Below are 17196 nucleotides of genomic sequence, written 5' to 3'. Positions count from 1 at the left end.
GGAAACTAGCACCGCAGACGATGAGCTGCTTAAATCAGTCACTTGGTGAGGAGAAGCGTGGCCAAGGTGGCGGCTCCAGTCTCTCTCAGGCAGGCAGAGAGGAACAGGACAAAACCTCATCTGCTTTGCAGCTAGAAGCTTGCTCTTGGTCTTGTTTCAAAGCCTATGTATAAAGGCTGTTTAGTAGCATTAATATAGATGCTTAGTTTCTAAAATAAAGCTTTTTGGTCGCTTTGGATGGGGTTTTTTGAGAGAGCTCCAAGCCTCTGCATCCTCACATGGCAGAAGCTAGGCCACACCCCCAGATTCTACTTTTAACCCGAAATCTATGATGTCAAGAATCCACTGGCTTGATGTTATAAGTTTCCATTTCTGGAAAAGTTGTTCTAGTCTACCACAGACTTGAGTATTAGTGGAACTTGTTCCGCCTTGCGCTATAGGATCCACTAAACAATGCACTTTTTTGTTTTGTGTCCTTAGTTTCTCAACGATTTCTTTGGGTTTCGAACGTTTTATTCCTGATAAAGGAGCGTCTTCTAAAGGCTCTCCTGTAAGAAGGATGAGATTGATTAGGAAATCCTTTCTTCCTCTCCCCTGCCTTGGTTAGAAGATCATCAAATGTCTTTCCAAATAGAAACTCACCCTGGCACAGGATCGTACAGAGCTTTGGTTTTGTCTGTGCATCCCCCTTCGAGCTCCTTAACCAGAGTGCTCGCCAGGCTGTGTTCACTAAGCCTGCTGACCTGGCCGCTAAACGAAGTGAGTCTGCATCTGCTAGAAACGCTACAGCTTCCTTAGAGGAATTGTTGGCAGAATTTTTTCTCTGGGTGTTTTACCTCTAATCTGCTCCTCCAACTGATCCACCCATACTAGTAATGACCTGGCGGAACATGTACTAGAAATGGCAGGTTTGAATGCCCCCGTGTTGGCTTTCCATGATCTTTTTAACTTGTTTTTTGCCTTACGGTCTAGAGGGTCTGGTAAGACTCCTGAATCTTCCACTAGCAGCACGGATTGCTTTGATGTGGACGCTACCGCGGCATCCACCTTGGGCACTTTGGACCAGGAATTTAGTTCTTCATCACTAAAAGGGTAGCTCTTAGAGGATGATGGTAAAAAAACCTCGCAGGTTCTGCCTATCCCATTCTTTCTTAATCATTTCTTTTATAGTTGAAATCACTGGAAAGGTGCTACTTTTTTCTGGGCCAACCCAGCAAACATTATGTCCTGTGCGGATTTAGAGCCTTTTGTATCAGGGCATCCCATCATATTCCTGACGGATTTAGTTAAATTATCTATGCTACCATTTGAGAGACAGACCACCTTCATTCTCAGATGAACTTGATTGGGAACTTGGAGTGTCTGAGGATTTTTCCTGCACGTCACCTGAATCTGAGTCTACTTGGTGAGAGGGATCTGCTCGGAAGCTGTGTAATTTAACCACTGGTGTTCCCCAAACCCCGCATTTCTTCCCGAATTATGGCTCTTACATCCGCTGGTGTCATTACCCATTCTTCCTGTAAGGTTAGACTGATGCAGTTGGGGCATAATCTTTCAACATATGAATCCGGGAGGAGCTGTGTGCATAGGGCACATTGTTTATGCTTGGACTTTTGTGTCCATTTCCTAGTCTAAAAGGAGATGGGAACATAGGATGAATAGATCAGCATATAGGAAGAGGATTTTAACACTCACCCAGTGAAGCTGAATATGTATTGGTTCTGGAGGCGGAGTCTTAGGTAGATCATCTTTTACACTCCTCTGCCTGGCTGCGGATCGCTTCTCTGTAGGGCGACCACTGCTTTTTGTGCCGCTTCTTGCTCTTCCCTCCTTGCTGGGAGGACGCTGCTCTGCCGCAGGTAGGTGCGCTTCGTTGGCCAGTGAAGCCACACCTACACACGCTGGCTTTGACGGCGCCACAGTCTTTTAAAACTGGTGCCGCATCTCCTGCTTCCCCGGACCCAACCCGAAAGTACTCGACTTCTGGGTTAGACGCGCTGCTCTCCTCACTGCACGGCCGCTACTATGATGAAAAGCCAGCCACTGCCGCGCGTGTGTCCTCATGGAGCCGGGCGGCCCACCCCGGACCATGGATCGGTGGACAGATGAGGGGGGAGGCAGCAAGCAGGGGCTCCCCCATCACCGCATCTGGTACCGCAGCCCCTGCTGTTCTCTCGGACACCACACAGGCGGATGCATTTGGCCCAGGAATCCTCTTCATGCTGCAGGTATCTTGGGATTCCTATAGGAGGAGAGGGGGGACCGCCTCCTTTTATTCTGTAGGTTTCCTGTTCCTATGGGCGGATCCCTTCTCTCTCATGTGGGTGCTGTCGTGGCCAAGGGTAAAACAAGGAATACATCAGAAAAAAAAGGCACCAAAAGAAAGATGAGATGCTGGGAGAAAGCCTAAGGCAGCAACAACAACAGATCTGGAAGGAAGAACAGGAACATGAAGCACCATGGCAAGATAAGCCGCTGCATGGGATGTACCATCGACAGATAATGGAGGTGGCCAACATATAGAAATCCTACTAATGGCTGGAGAAAGCTGGACTCTGAGACAGCATAGAGGCACTAATCATAGCGACACCAGAGCAAGCACTAAGTACCAGATCCATAGAAGCCAGAATCTACCACACAAAACAAGACCCAAGGTGCAGACTATGCAAAGAAACCTCAGAAACTGTCCAACACAGTGGCAGGATGCAAAATGAAAGTAGGAACAGCGTATAGTGAACGGTATACAGGAACACCAGCACAGCATATGGGCTAAGTCCCCCTAAGTCCAGGTGGGAGACCCCAGAGAAAGTGGTGGAGAATGAAAGGGCTAAAATCCTGTGCGACTTCAAGATCCAGATGTGGAGCGCCCCCACTGCCGCAGGGCCGAGGGGCACCCGGTACCGGGCCTCTACATCTCGGTTCTGGGGTTCTGTAACCCTGCTGAGGGGCGTCCAGTGAAAGTTGAGAATGTGATGAGGTTGTGGTGCGGTGCAGGTCGCAGTAAATAACGAGGACACCAGGTTGCAGTCTCTTTACCCCTTTACTGAAGGCTTCAGGATCCTCAGTCCGGAATACGGTTAACCGGGCTGCGCGAGTCCGGCCGGTCCGATGGCACCTCCAGAGCTCCCTTTCCAGGTGGAAATCTGTGCCTACCTTCTAGCGCTTGTGTGTTGTGGTCCTCCCCTGCTGTGCTTACGGGATAGTCCCCACAACTGTTGTGTCTGTTTCTGAAGTTCCCTCACAACTCGATTTTGATGTTCTTCTTCGTCCCCCCAGATGATATGGCTAGGACGCACCCGTATGACGGGTAGGCTCGGAGCTCTTCCGGGACCCTAGTGTCGCCCCTCTCCAACTGTTGCCCCCTATGTCGTCTTAGGTGATTTGAGTGAGACAGCCTGCCTATAACTGACTGTCCTGCCGTAGGTTTGAAATAAGGCCTGGAGCTCAATACTTCCTTGGCGTTTCCGGCCACCGGCTACGCGCCTCAGTAGGATGTTGCCTCGTCTTACAGCACGACTCCTACTGGTGTTTCTTCTTGCTGCGTTGATCTCGTTTCTCACTCAGCACAATAAACCTCGCTTCTTGTCCTTTCTTGGGGTACCGCCCCAATGAAGTGCAGGCGCGGTCCCGTAACGTTCTTTCTGTTCGCTAGGCCTCTGTCAGGATCCCACCCCTGACAGGGACCCCCCTGAATCTTCCCCTGCAACACCTTCTGCCACAGGATGTTGCCTGGTTCCAACCCAGTCAGCTTCTGACTAACTTCCTATCTAACCCCCAGTTTTACCAGATTGTGAGGAGTGGCCTAATACATAGCACCCTTAGCTCCCCCTGGAGGCCAGACTGTGAAGTGTATTGGTGTCTGTGATACCTGGTCAGGTGAACTCCTTCAGTGCCATCAGACGTACCATAGCCCCCCTTAGCGGCGGAGCATCAGTACTGCAACGACCAGGACTCTGGGGCGCTGCAGATGCATAAGTGCTGCAGTCACGTGGGCTAGGGTACTCAGTAGCCAGGCAGGCAGCCTATCAGGGATGGCACAGTGGCAATTGCCCAGCACTGTGGCCCTGACCAGACACGTGAAAGGGGAATATCTACAGGGGATAATAGTTCATAGTTTTGACAGGATGCCAGCTGAGGTGTCTGGCCAGGGATGGCCAGTGCTGCATGTGAGATCCCCAGGAGACAGATGGTAATGCAGCAAGGTGGATCGGGCCCCTGCTGTGATAATGGGGGTTGTAGTGAGCAGTGCAGCAAAAAGAAGCAAGGAAGTGAAAGAATTCAGTCTTTACCTTTACTGATGATGGATAGCAAGTTGGTCCAGGGGTACTGGTCACCAGGTCCAGAGTTTGGCAAGCCTGGAAGCAGCTGGAGTCCACTCCACTAAATGGGTAGAATAAGCCTTCCTTTCTATGCCAGTCTGTTTGGAGATTCAACAGCATATGAGCTGATTTGTGCTCCCTGTTTATCTGTTCTTGCAAAGAGCTCACAATGCATGTTGACTGGAGCTACTGCAGAAGTTCTCTCAGTCCCAACTCTGAGGCCTCTGTAATATGGTACTTTTGGTGCTGCAAGGGTGGCTAGAGGACCTGCAGTCTCAAGATTTTTGCTCTCAAGATTTGCAATCCATGGTAGCTCAAGACACTGGTGTCCTGCTCTCGGCATAATCCTGGGGTGAACCTTCAATGGCTCCAAGCCTGGGGACTCCTGTCTCTACACGAGTCTTCTTCCCTTCCCTTCCTCACACTACACTTCTCTCTTGTACTCCTCCCCCACCAGCCAGAAGAGTCAGTCACCCTAAAAACTAGGGGCTTGTACTTCCCCTTCTGGTCAGGGGGGCTTTTGTGTGGATGTGTGGTTTACCTAGTGTAGGGAGCTCCATTTATTTCCAGACATGATGCCACCACAGATTAGGGAGGCAATACCATTGTGGCGGCCAGACCGCAGGGGCGCCATTTTTGCAGGTGATGGCCAACCAACCAGACATTGTGATAGACAGGGATCAGAAGAAAGCAATGATAATAGATGTGCCAGTGCTAAATGACAGCAACATCAGAAAGAAGGAATATGAGCAGCTGGAGAAATACTAGAGCCTCAAAGGAGAACTGGAGGAGATGTGGAAGGTGAAGGTAACAGTGATTTCACTGGCAATAAGAGCACTTGGAGCAGTGACCCCCAAGTTGGAAAATGGCTACAACAGATCCCAGGAGCAACATCTGAGCTCTGTGTCCAGAAAAGCGCAAGGCTGGGAACAACCAAGATCCTAAGCAGAAACCTCAAACTCCCAGGCCTCTGGTAGAGGACCAGAGAATGAGAAAGGACAACAAAGACCACCCCTAGTGAGTGGGGGTGAGAAGAAAAGAGAAATTAAATATAATAAATACATTATCCTTCCTGGGTCCCAGCATAAGGGATATTGGTCCCCCAGGATCCATCCTGGGCTAAATCCTGGTGATATATCCCTCATCCTAGGTCCTATTCTGCTGCTGTTCTTTAGTTCACAGAGCAAAAAATTAATAAAAAATACGCCCATACCTCACCTCTCATCAGCTCCCCTGCCGCGCTGCATCCTCTTCTGAAGCTGGTAGCTGACTTCAGCATACAAGCGTCAGTAGCACATGATGTCACTGCCATGTGTCCCCAGTCATGTGCACACACACACACAATCAGATGATTGCCTCTGATTGGCTGGCAGCGTGTATTGTACCATACAGACCCAACGGGAGAGTGCCACAATACACTTCAACTGGATGTGCATCCAAAGACGCACATCCAGTTGAAGTTTCTGCTGGCGTCAGAGGCCCTCTCACCCACATGGGCCCAGTTGCAAGTTCTGCAACCGCGGTTATTACAGCCCCTGGTCCCCTGCATCATCGTCCATGGCTAGATTTACCTGCAGGTAAAGTAGCACTGAATTTAAATTAAGTTCTTCAGCCACATAAAAAGTAATCCCCTTCACCCCAGGCTGGTTTTTAACTTTTTTGACCAGGCCAAAATTTACAATTCTGATCAGTGTCACTTTATGATGCAATGACATTTAAAACGTATCCCAGAGATTCGGAGATTGTTTTTTTTGACATGTTGTACTTTATGTTAGTGGTAAATTTATGGTGATATTTTTTGCATTCGTAAAAATAACAATTTTAGAAAATGTTACAGTTTTCAAACTTAAAAGTTTTTATGCCCTTAAACCACAGAGTTGTATCACAAAATAAATTAACATTCATCTCCTGTTAGCTTTACAGCAGTGTCATTTTTCTAAACAATTTTTCTTGTCAAGTAATTAGAAGGGGTAAAAGTTTAACAATATCTGGGGGCATGGCCTGGCCAATGCCACCATTCGGACGCATGTCAGAGCTCTCCCACCTCAGCCACCTTCCTGCCCCCATACCAGCATCTGCTTGCAGTCTTAAGTGCCCTAATGCCAGGGAAAGCTGCATTATGCTCGCAGGCTTCAGCAGGATCCACTCTGAACTGCATAGAAGGCAACATTAAAGGGAATCTGTCACCCCAAAAATCATATATGAGCTAAGGCCACCGCCATCAGGGGCTTATCTACAGCATTCTGTAATTCTGTAGATAAGCACCGGATGTAAGAAAAACAGGTTATATCATACTCACCCAGGGGCGGTCCCGGTTAGTTTCGGGTCCGATGGGTGTCGCAGTCCGGAGCCTTCATACGATGACGTCCTCTTATTGTCTTCCTGCCGCGGGTCCAGCACAGGCATACTTTGTCTGCCCTGTTGAGGGCAGAGCAAAGTACTGCAGTGCGCAGGCGCCGGGCCTCTCTGACCTTTCCCGGCGCCTGCGCACTGGTTCACATGCACTGGTTGGCGTCTGTTCACACTAGCTTGGATGTGCTGCTCGTTCCCCATTTGTATTAAGCCTTTTTGGACATGTGCACTCCCACTCCCAATAGCCACAGGTGATTTTAAGTAGTTAGCTGGTCCACTCCTGACCCATAAATTGTAGTTTTTTTTGCCCAGGAGAAGTGAGAAAACAGGACAGGGACCCAATTATAAAGGATGTCTTGATGTGGCAATTGAGCTCACATACATTGGCCAATTTATGCATGAAGTATCTTCCTTTTTCATAGCAATTTTTGCCGATAAATATTTCATGTGTACATTATATAGCGCTTTCTCCTATTTTCTATGGCAGTAATGCATTTTCAATATTCTAGACTAAACATTCTTGGTAAATAATGGTGCAACCTTTATCGTTTTTTCAACTTGTAGCATTGTGGGATATTTGAGATGAATAAAATGTATCACAACCCCTAAACATTGCCTCAATAGATAACGATCTGTTTTATATAATTCATCCCATTAGGATGTTTAGTGTCCAATGCGACAATCCAGAACACTTCCCTCAATACTACATGGTTTTGCTAATTGCCACCCCTTATGGGACAGGCAACTTTCAATTCTAAAAGAAAAAAAAATGTTGGACAGATCGCCTTTGGTGTAGGTCGGTAAAATTGTGAACAGCCCCTGAGTAATCCTGATTATTACTATTGATGTTAGCTAAGTGTTTACTACAAAACTTTAAAGAATAGTCAGTTTACCCTACGTAGAAAATATAGCACTCTGGACAGCCTATGCAGTAGAGAACATGGCCAGACTCACAATTGATTAAAGTTTTGATATGATAAGTGACATTACGATTTAAAGAAAGCGCTTTTGTTTTCAGCAAAAACGCACACATTGCATCTGTTCCTACCACACCTATTAAACCCTTTAAGCGAAAACCATGTGGTGGAAACCGCGGGTCAACTAATCAAACAAGGAGACCATAAACTACAGAGAGTACAACATCTTCTTGCCAAAAGCCACCTTGAATGATGATGCGTAAAGCAACATCCCGATTACCAATAGGGAGATATTTAAGGATAACATTTTGTATTCTATTATATTGTGGACTAAACTAGCTTGAAAATGTGACCTATGTGGAAGAAGAGGAAGAATCTGGATTGAAGATTTTATTACTGAGTAATCTACTGCAGGGTGTGTTCATGATCTCCTTAAATGCACATTTGACACTAGTTTCGTTATAGCCTCTGTAAAATAGCTGATGGCTAATGATGGAACTATCAGCCTGAAATGTTTCATTACTGGAACAGAGGCGCCTGACTCTGGTAAAGTCACCAAAACTTTTTTCTTTCCATTGCTCAGTTGAAGTTGCCTTGCCCATTAACCATTCACTAGGATTCTAGGTGTTTAGTGTCCAGTAAGGAAAGAAGGCTTTTGTTAAACATTTCTTTTATAGCTCTTGTTGTATGAAGCTTGATTCTACCCTTACACCTTTACCATCCCATCCCAGTTTCTTTAACAAAAGAAAATATAATAGAAGGCATCACATCAGTAGGCATATTTAGTATATTCTGGTTCTGTAGTTATTTGCCATTTAGTTTTTGATTATATTTACTTTGATCGTTGAACTTCCTTATGCCCTATAGACTATAATAATTGAGACACTCGGATTTTATGGTCATCTTCAGATTAAATTGGATCTTCGTTTGCTTCTTCCCTTCCCTCTGTATGTAGGACTCATTCCTTTACCTAGGGCAGTGGAATTTTGGCCGAGGTTAGAGCTCCATAGTTCCAGCCAAATCTCCCATTATGGTGTGTTCTTGGAACACTACGGTATTAATTTTTCTTCTTGCTTTTACCCCTGCGCTTAGTAGTCAGGGTATAGATAAGACTACATGTAACCTTAAATCTTCTTCCTCCCCACTTTTCCCCCACCAAACTACCACTAAAAATCCCAGCACTAACCACCACCTCCAAAAAATGGCCTCTGAACTTGTGCTCCTTAAATGTTAGGGGTTTTAAGCTTCCAGAGAAGAGATAACTGCAACGACCAAGACCCTAGGGCTCCACACAATGTCATTTTCCTCTAGGGGGAGTGATGTTACGTTAGGAGGCAATAAAGGAGATCTCTTTACCAGGTACCACAAACATAAAACACATTTTATACTCCAGTCCACCAGGGGGAGTTATGCTCCTATTAGGGCAGCACGGTGGCACAGTGGTTAGCACAGCAGCCTTGCAGCGCAGGAGTCCTGGGTTCTAATCCCACCTTGGACAACATCTGCAAAGAGTTTGTATGTTCCCTCCGTGTTTGCGTGGGTTTCCTCCGGGCACTCCGGTTTCCTCCCACATTCCAAAGACATACTGATAGGGAATTTAGATTGTGAGCCCCATCGGAGACAGCGATGATAATGTGTGCAAACTGTAAAGCACTGCGGAATAGGTTAGCGCTATATAAAAATAAAGATTATTACTCTTCACACTTAATTAAAACTGGTGGCCTGGAGAGGAAGTTAGGCAGTTGCTAGCTGAGCTAGACAGAGGGTCACGGGGCTGCGCCTGCCCTAAGTGCGGCAGTTCCTAAGAAAGGACACGAAAAGCGAATAGTATTGTAGAGAGTGAGAAGAAGTCATAGCAAAGGAGTGGAACCAGAAGGAGCTCTGCCCTGCACAGGCTGCCTCCTTCTGAGGCACAGGATCCCGGTAGCTGGAACACCGAGGGAGCAAAAGTTCTTTATGCCTTGCTCCAGATACCGGCAGCACAACTAATTGCAAGTTACTGATCCGCCCCTATACCCGGGAGACAAGGTGGCACCCACGAGAGGCTGGAGCATGATCCCTGTAAAAAGCCTCAAGCCACCGGTCATATGGGTTTGACCTATCCATCTGGGGGACAGAGAGAGAGAGATATCAATAACATCTACAACATCTGTGAGGACCTTGTGAGAGGCTTAGCAGTAATGTACTACAAACACCAAGGCACTAGAGGAAGGCTACTGATTTCCACCTGGATAAGGGGACTCTGGATTTGCCTCCAAACCGGCCAGACAGCCTGTCCTGTGATCTGGTGCTCTGGACTGTGGATGCTGAAGCCTTCAGTAAAAGATAAAGAGACTGCAACCTTGTATCCTCATTCTTCACTGTGCCTCACACCATCCACCATCTACACACTGGGAAGCCCTGGGGACACACTTCACCTGTGGGAAGGTATACCATTTAGCTGCCATAACATCACCCCAGCGGACCCCTTAAAGCAGCGTCGGTCACCCTGATCGAATACCACAGGTGGCGTCACGAACATTTCCCCTTTAAAAACCTTTCCCCTTTAACCATGGACGTCCCGAGGGCCACGGACTGGGTCAGCCACCGTGACATTCCCCCTTGAGAACCAAAGGACCCGGTATACCGAGTACCCCAAGCCCTTGGGGTCGCTCCAATCTCAAGTACTTTAACATATGCACAGAAAAACATGTACACCTGCTCCTCCTTCACGAAACACATTTTAGGTCTATGCTCAGACACAGATATTACACCCAGTGTTTTCATAGTGTCAACCCCGATTCTAGAGTCCACAGGGGTTAATATTGCTTTACACAAATCTCTACCAGCAAGAGTGACAGTATTTGAGGCAGACCTGGATTCTGGATATGCAGTTAGTTGATGTGTGGTGCCACCTTAGCTCCAAGGTTGGAGATTACTCTTCCTATTCGGCTGTACACAATTCATACAGCAGAGCAGACCTTACTTAGCCAACTTGCTTTCTCTCGATCCAGTCACCAGTATTGGCTCTATGGTCTGGTCAGACCACAGCCCTGTGTTCCAAACTTTGACCATACTTAAACTAATCCATGGAGAATGGCTTTTGGTCTCTCAATCCTCCCTCGTCTTCAGGATCTCCCCAATCCAAACTGCTGTTAGTTTCTTTGAGTCTGCAGTCTTATCCAAGATCTCGTCTAGGCATGACCCACAGAGGGAATGTCACACAGTGTGGGAAGACCATGTGCAACACGAGGGGAAGAGGGAAAGGAAGCCCAAATGCTAGGTAGAGGGGAGTGGAGACCCCTAGGCAATATAGCACCCTGCATCCCCTACCGTCCCATTTTAGTTCCACACCAATTGCCAAGCAGGTACCTAAGCCCTGTATATCCCTGGAGCAAGGCCCTGAATAGGGAAGGAGGGGAGAGGTGAGCACTGGTCAGTCCTCATTGTGCACTAAAGACAAGAAGTTAGACAAGGGGGAAGCATCTTCGCTTGAGCAGACTCCAGAGATGACACCAAACGTCCAACAGCACCAGAGAGAAACTAAGCCGACTGCTATTGCTTCGAGCCTTCACAAGGGGAAAATGTCCCCAGTGACTCCCTGAAGCAGAGTCTATAAACACCAAGGTCCAGGTGTGTCAACTGGAGCTGGAGGGAGGTTGCCACTGGGTCCACAGGTCAGAAGAATTAAGAATGCAATTGGCATTGCAGATGCCGAGACCTTCTGCAGCCAGATGCAGAGCGACTATCTGTAGCATTTGACACACCCATGACAGGCATTTTTGGCACCACGAAATGGTCACATATGTACTATTATATGTGTATTGCAAATGATAGGAGATGTGCTTTCTTTGCCGAGGACAACCGCACACAAAATTTACTCCGCTCCCTTACTCTGCCTGAAGCTTAGAGCTTTGCACAGATACTTTAACTAGGAGGGGAGGGGCGTAGTTAGACTGTGAAGGGTCGGTAGAAAAGACAATGGAAACTGTTGAGGGAGGAGAGACATGTGCTTCCTCCAAGGACTGTGCTGAGAAGGATCAGGGTATCAGCCCCTAGGCCATCCAGACTTCCAGAGTTGGGTGGTAAGCTGAGATGCTGTGTGGTTTTCATAACCAGCAGTGAAGTGTTTTTCCCCCAGGAACTCCGTAGCAACAGAGAATCAGTCAGATTGTGCAAGAAAAAACACGTGCCTCACATAGGATTCACACTGCAAGTTGCCAGGAGAGAAAACGCCGTGAGTACTTGGCTGTACTGGAAGTTTCAGACTCCAGGAAACCTTTGTCCCAGAAGGGTTTAAAGCAGCAGGGAGTTTATACTGAAGCACAGCAGAGAGAACTCCCATCGCGCAGAGCAGAATGTATACCTGGTGAGAGTTGTATTCCATCATCTGAAATTGTATTTGGACTTCATTAAATGGTTAAGTGATTTTCCTTGTCTCCTGCCTTATTACTCTGCACCATCTACTTCTATCACTATCCCTGGGGGCTAGCCCTAGTTGAAGGGGAGTTAAACACCTGCACTGCCATCATCTACTCCCCAGTGATCATCTGCAGTGCCGGCCATATTACAGCCAAACACTCCAACTGGCGTCGCAAACTTTTCTAATTTTTGCTTTCCTTTTTATTTTTAATACCCGTTTCACCATCCCCAGAGCACAGGCACCGCTACCATCCCCATGACCCCCAGAATCCAACGCTGCCTGGTGACCTGAGAACCCCTGCTCTGGATGATCTATATTCACTCTCAAAAGGGTATGCCATAGAGCAGGGGTGGGCAATTAATTTTGCCATGGGGCCGCATGAGAAATTGGGATGTTTTAGAAGGCCGAACTAATATAATTAGCATATATATATATACTACAGTATTGGGTAAAAAATAGTTATCTTTTAGACTTCAAGTGGAAGTCTCTGGTCCAATTTTTAAACCAGAGGGTCCTTCTAGCTAAAATTTGAGAAGGCACTGCATCTGCCCAAGAATCTGCAGGAAAACCTGCTGCCTTTCCCATGTCCGGAAGGCTGGCGAGCAGTTGATCCCTTAGGCATTTATTTCTAATTGGCCAAGTCACGCGCGCAGAGATCTTGCTGTACACGTGGCCGCTATATTCAGTTTAATGGCTGCTGCTCAAGCTTCCCAGGCTCTCTTTAGAAAGCTCTTCATTTTCTTATCATCAGGTTCCTGTAGATGCCCTGCATCATTGAACGGGAGCAAAGTATTTTGGGACACCTTGTGCACCACTACAACTATCATGGGTACTTTGTACCAGACTTCCAAGTCTTCCAAACGGAACTACACCTTTGAAATGAACGCCAAGGTGAAAGCTTTCCTGTCTGGCTTCTTCCACCCTTTCCTAATTAGCAAAGGTATGTTTGTATGGACAGGAAAACAGAGCCCTGTCCCTCCTAAGCCAAGCCCTCAGCAGCAGTCGTATGGTCACAGATCCTGTGAGGTGCGTAATCACCATGACCTACAAGTCATCAGTCAGAAATACCTATCCGACCATTCCCCTTCACATCAGATATTCTCATACATGTTTTATCACTAGTTTTTCACAAATACAACCTGTACCCATTATTGTCCTCAGGCTGGGTTTGTTTTTGTTTTTTTAATGCTGCCCCCCAAATAATTACAAAAACACAATTGTCTGCTTCAACTTCCCCTTAAAGTGAACCAGTCACCGGGTTTGACCAATATGAGATATGGCCACCACCACCTTTCAGGCCTGATATACAGCATTCTATAATGCTGTATATCTGCCCCCAACTCAACCTGCAAGACAAGAATAAAAAAAAAAAAAACACAAAAACACAAACCACACGACCTTTGAGGGTATGTGCACACGATCAGTAAACACCTGGGGTTGGACACTGCGATCATGATGTTTCTGTATAGTGGATGGGATTTTAAGAAATCCCATGTCCACTATGAGTCTACAGACGCCCACGGCTTCCATGCGGAGACTGACATGTGGCACGTCTTTCCAGACTGCAGCATGTCAATTTGTCAGGCAGGGAGGCGCATCTCTGCAAGAGAAGTTTCACCAATAGAATGTATTGGACACGGCAAACCCACATAGTACAGTGAGCACATGCGGAATCACCTGCGTTAAACAGTAGCGCTTTGGACGCAGTGAATATGTGCTGCGTCCAAATCGCTGCTAATTCTGGATTGTGTGCACCCGGTCTCATTATACTCACCTGCGGGGTGGTCCGGTCCAAGAGGCGTCGCTGGTCTGGATCCGGCGCCTCACTTCTTGCGATGCCATCCATCTTCTTGGTTCGTGTGTCTCCTTGGGGGTCGCGCTCCTGTGCAGGTGTACTTCCCTGCTCCAATGAAGGCAGGAGCAAAGTACTGCAGGGCACAGGCGCCGGGAAAGGTCAAAGCACCACAGCACTGCAGTACTTTACTCTACCCTAGTAAGAACAAAAGTACGCCTGAGCAGGAGCGCGATGCTGGGGAGACTCTGGATGACGTAGGGACAAGTCATCCACACAAAGCAAGAAGGAGGAGGACTGCATCGCAAGAAGGGAGGCACTGGACCAAGAACATAGATGCCCCTTGGACCACCCCGCAGGTGAGCATAATAGTTACTTTTTTTGTCTTGCAGGTCGGGTTGGGGGCAGACACACAGTATTATAGAATACTGTATATCAGCCATGAAAGGTGATGGCCGTACCTCATATCAGCCAAACCTGGTGACAGGTTCCCTTTAAATATAGAAATTATAAAGCCCGCACCTACCTTTAATCTAATGCCACTGGTTTGTGCGGAATTGCATCGCTCACTCCCTGCCAAGTCTACCAGGTTTACTCTGCTGGTCCTTGTGTGGTCATGACCTTCACCTTCCAAAATTTCCCTCTAGAGACAAAAGAAAAAAAAAAAAAAAAAAAAAAAAAGTTTGCCAAAATAATATTTAAATGCACATTATTGAACGGCTGTATGCTTGACATATGTCCATGTTGTCTCACCATTGTTTGTGTCACAGACAGTGTGAAAACAGAATGTGATCGGGAGCTCTTGTCGTTCATCCCTGTTGCTGCTGTAGCCCTCTGTTTATTGCCCAACTCGAGCCAAGTCTAACAATCAGAAGAAAAAAAAAAAAAAAAAAGGCTTTAGTTTACTGCCCAAAATTAAATATTAATCTCTGTCAGGGATAAGATGGGGCAATCAAGTACCTCACCTCTATGGTGGTGGGAGGGGGAAAAAAAAAGTTCCCACTGCTGTAGAAGGTGAAAAAAAAAAAAAAAAAAAAAAAAAGGTTCAACTAGTTAGAGACTATGGACGCCATCAACCAGATTTTACTGTTCATATGCCTCCTAAGTGCAAAAGTTAAGCAAAATTACAAATAGTCTTCATTAAAAATCTAAGCCCTTGATCTAGCGGAGTACTCTGCAAAAATGTTACAAATTCATCAGAACTCCTGCTGCTGCTTTTAACTTTCTTTCTCTCTCATTTCCCCTCCATCCACTCAGTGTTAGAGATGGCAGAAGGGGAGAAGAGGAGGAATGGAGCTTCATGCAAATCTGAAAAGGAAAAAGAGGGGAAGTATTGAAAGGTTTATGGTGTGCAGATAAATCAAGCTGTAGACTAGGAGTGCGGAATCCAGCTCAACGAGGTAGTGAAAAAACTTTTCTTTATTCACTTGAGAAATCTGTTCAGTGGAGGATAAAAACATCAGCGATTACAAAGAATAAAATGTGATAACGCGTTTCTGGTGATCAAGCACCCTTAGTCATGATCATGGTGAGCTGGACTTTGTTCGATTTAGACTAGGAGTGCACATTGAAAGTAAATTTGTGCAGTTCTGGAGCTGTACTGAAGCAATCTAAGACTATCAGATATATGCAGATTTCTCATCCAGCCTATATTACAAGGAGGGACAATCCCACAAATGAAAAAATGTCAAACTTGGACCAGGCTGCAAATTTTTTATCAGAAAGGGATGTTAAAAATGTGAAGTATGAAATTTAGGGAGTTTATTAAATTTAACCATGAGCATATATGTTAAAAGTATTTCCCCCTCTTCCCCATGTCAAAGGACTTGCAGATTGAGGCCTGGTTGCACTGCAAATTTATAACTAAACAAATATACAGTTATGGGACTAATTGTCTTCAGGAGAGGTAATAGATTCAGTATCCACAGACTTGTTTGCTTACCACCGTCTAAAGGTACACAGCCGGTCAGTGAGGACCCTTTATCTTACCAGGCAAAGACATCCAAATGGACCTGTTCAACACTTGCACAGATTGCCTTGTACTTAATATTTGGCCAAGTCACACACTGGATTTGGTCGAGGGACGGATTATGAACTTTCATACCTCTCCACCATCCCACCAAAAAAATTACATATTTACAGTATATTAAAAAAATATATAATGTTAAATTAACAGTATATTAACATCTGAAATTTTATGCATGTTCTCACAGTAAGGATTAGTACTAAGCAAATTCCTCATAGGCTTTGATGTTCTTTGGTCAGGAGTTACTTGCAACTGACACAGAATCCTGCCGTTGAATAAAACCATGGATTCCACACTGGTTCTATTGAGCACTTCTAAATTTCATGCTTTCAATCTGCGAGTGTCGGCATGTCATTCCCCTGCAGGAATCGGTTGTAGCTGCATATTACTGATGTAGGATTTGCACTGGGCTAATAAGCAATTGCTTTTGATCATGCCTTTAAGGGCAAGGAATCACCAACATCGAAACTTCTGTGCCACTTAAGAGCTCACGTTTGCAAGGTTATTGTGCTTTAGGGCCACAGTATAGAAGTTGTATCACGCCCTCATGGGAGACCTGGGGTTACACCGTATATACTCGAGTATAAGCCGACCCGAGTATAAGCCGACCCCCCTAATTTTGCCACAAAAACTTGGGAAAACTTAATGACTCGAGTATAAGCCTAGGGTAGGAAATGCAGCTGCTACCGGTGAATTTCAAAAATAAAAATAGATGCTCCATACCATTCATTATTGCCCCATAGATGCTCCATATAAAGCTGTGCCCCATATAATGCTCTGCACCGTTCATTATGGCCTCATAGATGTGCAGCGCCCCAGAGACCTGGTCGTTGCAGTAACATCGCTCCGCCGCTAAGGGGAGTGATGGTACGTCTGATGGCACTGAAGGAGTTCACCTGACCAGGTATCACAGACAACAATACACTTCATAGTCTGGCCTCCAGGGGGAGCAAAGGGCACTATGTATTAGGCCACTCCTCACAGTCTGGTAATACTGGGGGTTAGATAGGAAGTTAGACAGAAAGCTGACTGGGTTGGAACCAGGCAACATCCTGTGGCAGAGGGTGCTGCAGGGGAAGATTCAGGGGGTCCCTGTCAGGGGTGGGATCCTGACAGAGGCCTAGCGAACAGAAAGAACGTTACGGGACCGCGCCTGCACTTCATTGCGGCGGTACCCCAAGAAAGGACAAGCAGCGAGGTTTATTGTGAAGAGTGAGAAACGAGATCAAAGCAACAAGGAGAAAACACCAGTAGGAGTCATGCTGTAAGACCGAGGCAACATCCTACTGAGGCGTGTAGCTGGTGGCCGGAAACGCCGAGGAAGTACTGGCTCCAAGCCTTACTTCAAACCAACGGCAGGACAGTCAGTTACAGGCGGGCTGTCTCAC

The 17196-nt window shown here is 46.5% G+C and overlaps 1 protein-coding gene across 2 annotated transcripts in view; it reads right to left on the bottom strand.

Annotated features, from left to right (window-relative positions):
• Window positions 1–17196, bottom strand: part of LOC143804934 (kinesin-like protein KIF14) — a 239885-nt gene that overhangs the window by 112946 nt on the left and 109743 nt on the right. For both annotated transcript variants that reach the window (XM_077283557.1, XM_077283558.1), the window contains exons 8-9: window positions 14536–14643; window positions 14309–14425 (exon numbers count right to left, since the gene is read on the bottom strand). In XM_077283557.1, coding sequence (XP_077139672.1) covers window positions 14309–14425; window positions 14536–14643 — 225 coding nt within the window. The remainder of the gene's footprint in view (window positions 1–14308; window positions 14426–14535; window positions 14644–17196) is intronic.

Source organism: Ranitomeya variabilis, chromosome 2 (genome assembly GCF_051348905.1).
Source record: "Ranitomeya variabilis isolate aRanVar5 chromosome 2, aRanVar5.hap1, whole genome shotgun sequence".
Taxonomy (NCBI): domain Eukaryota; kingdom Metazoa; phylum Chordata; class Amphibia; order Anura; family Dendrobatidae; genus Ranitomeya; species Ranitomeya variabilis.
Note: the sequence above shows the minus strand (reverse complement) of the source record. Positions and strands in the feature narration are given on the sequence as shown.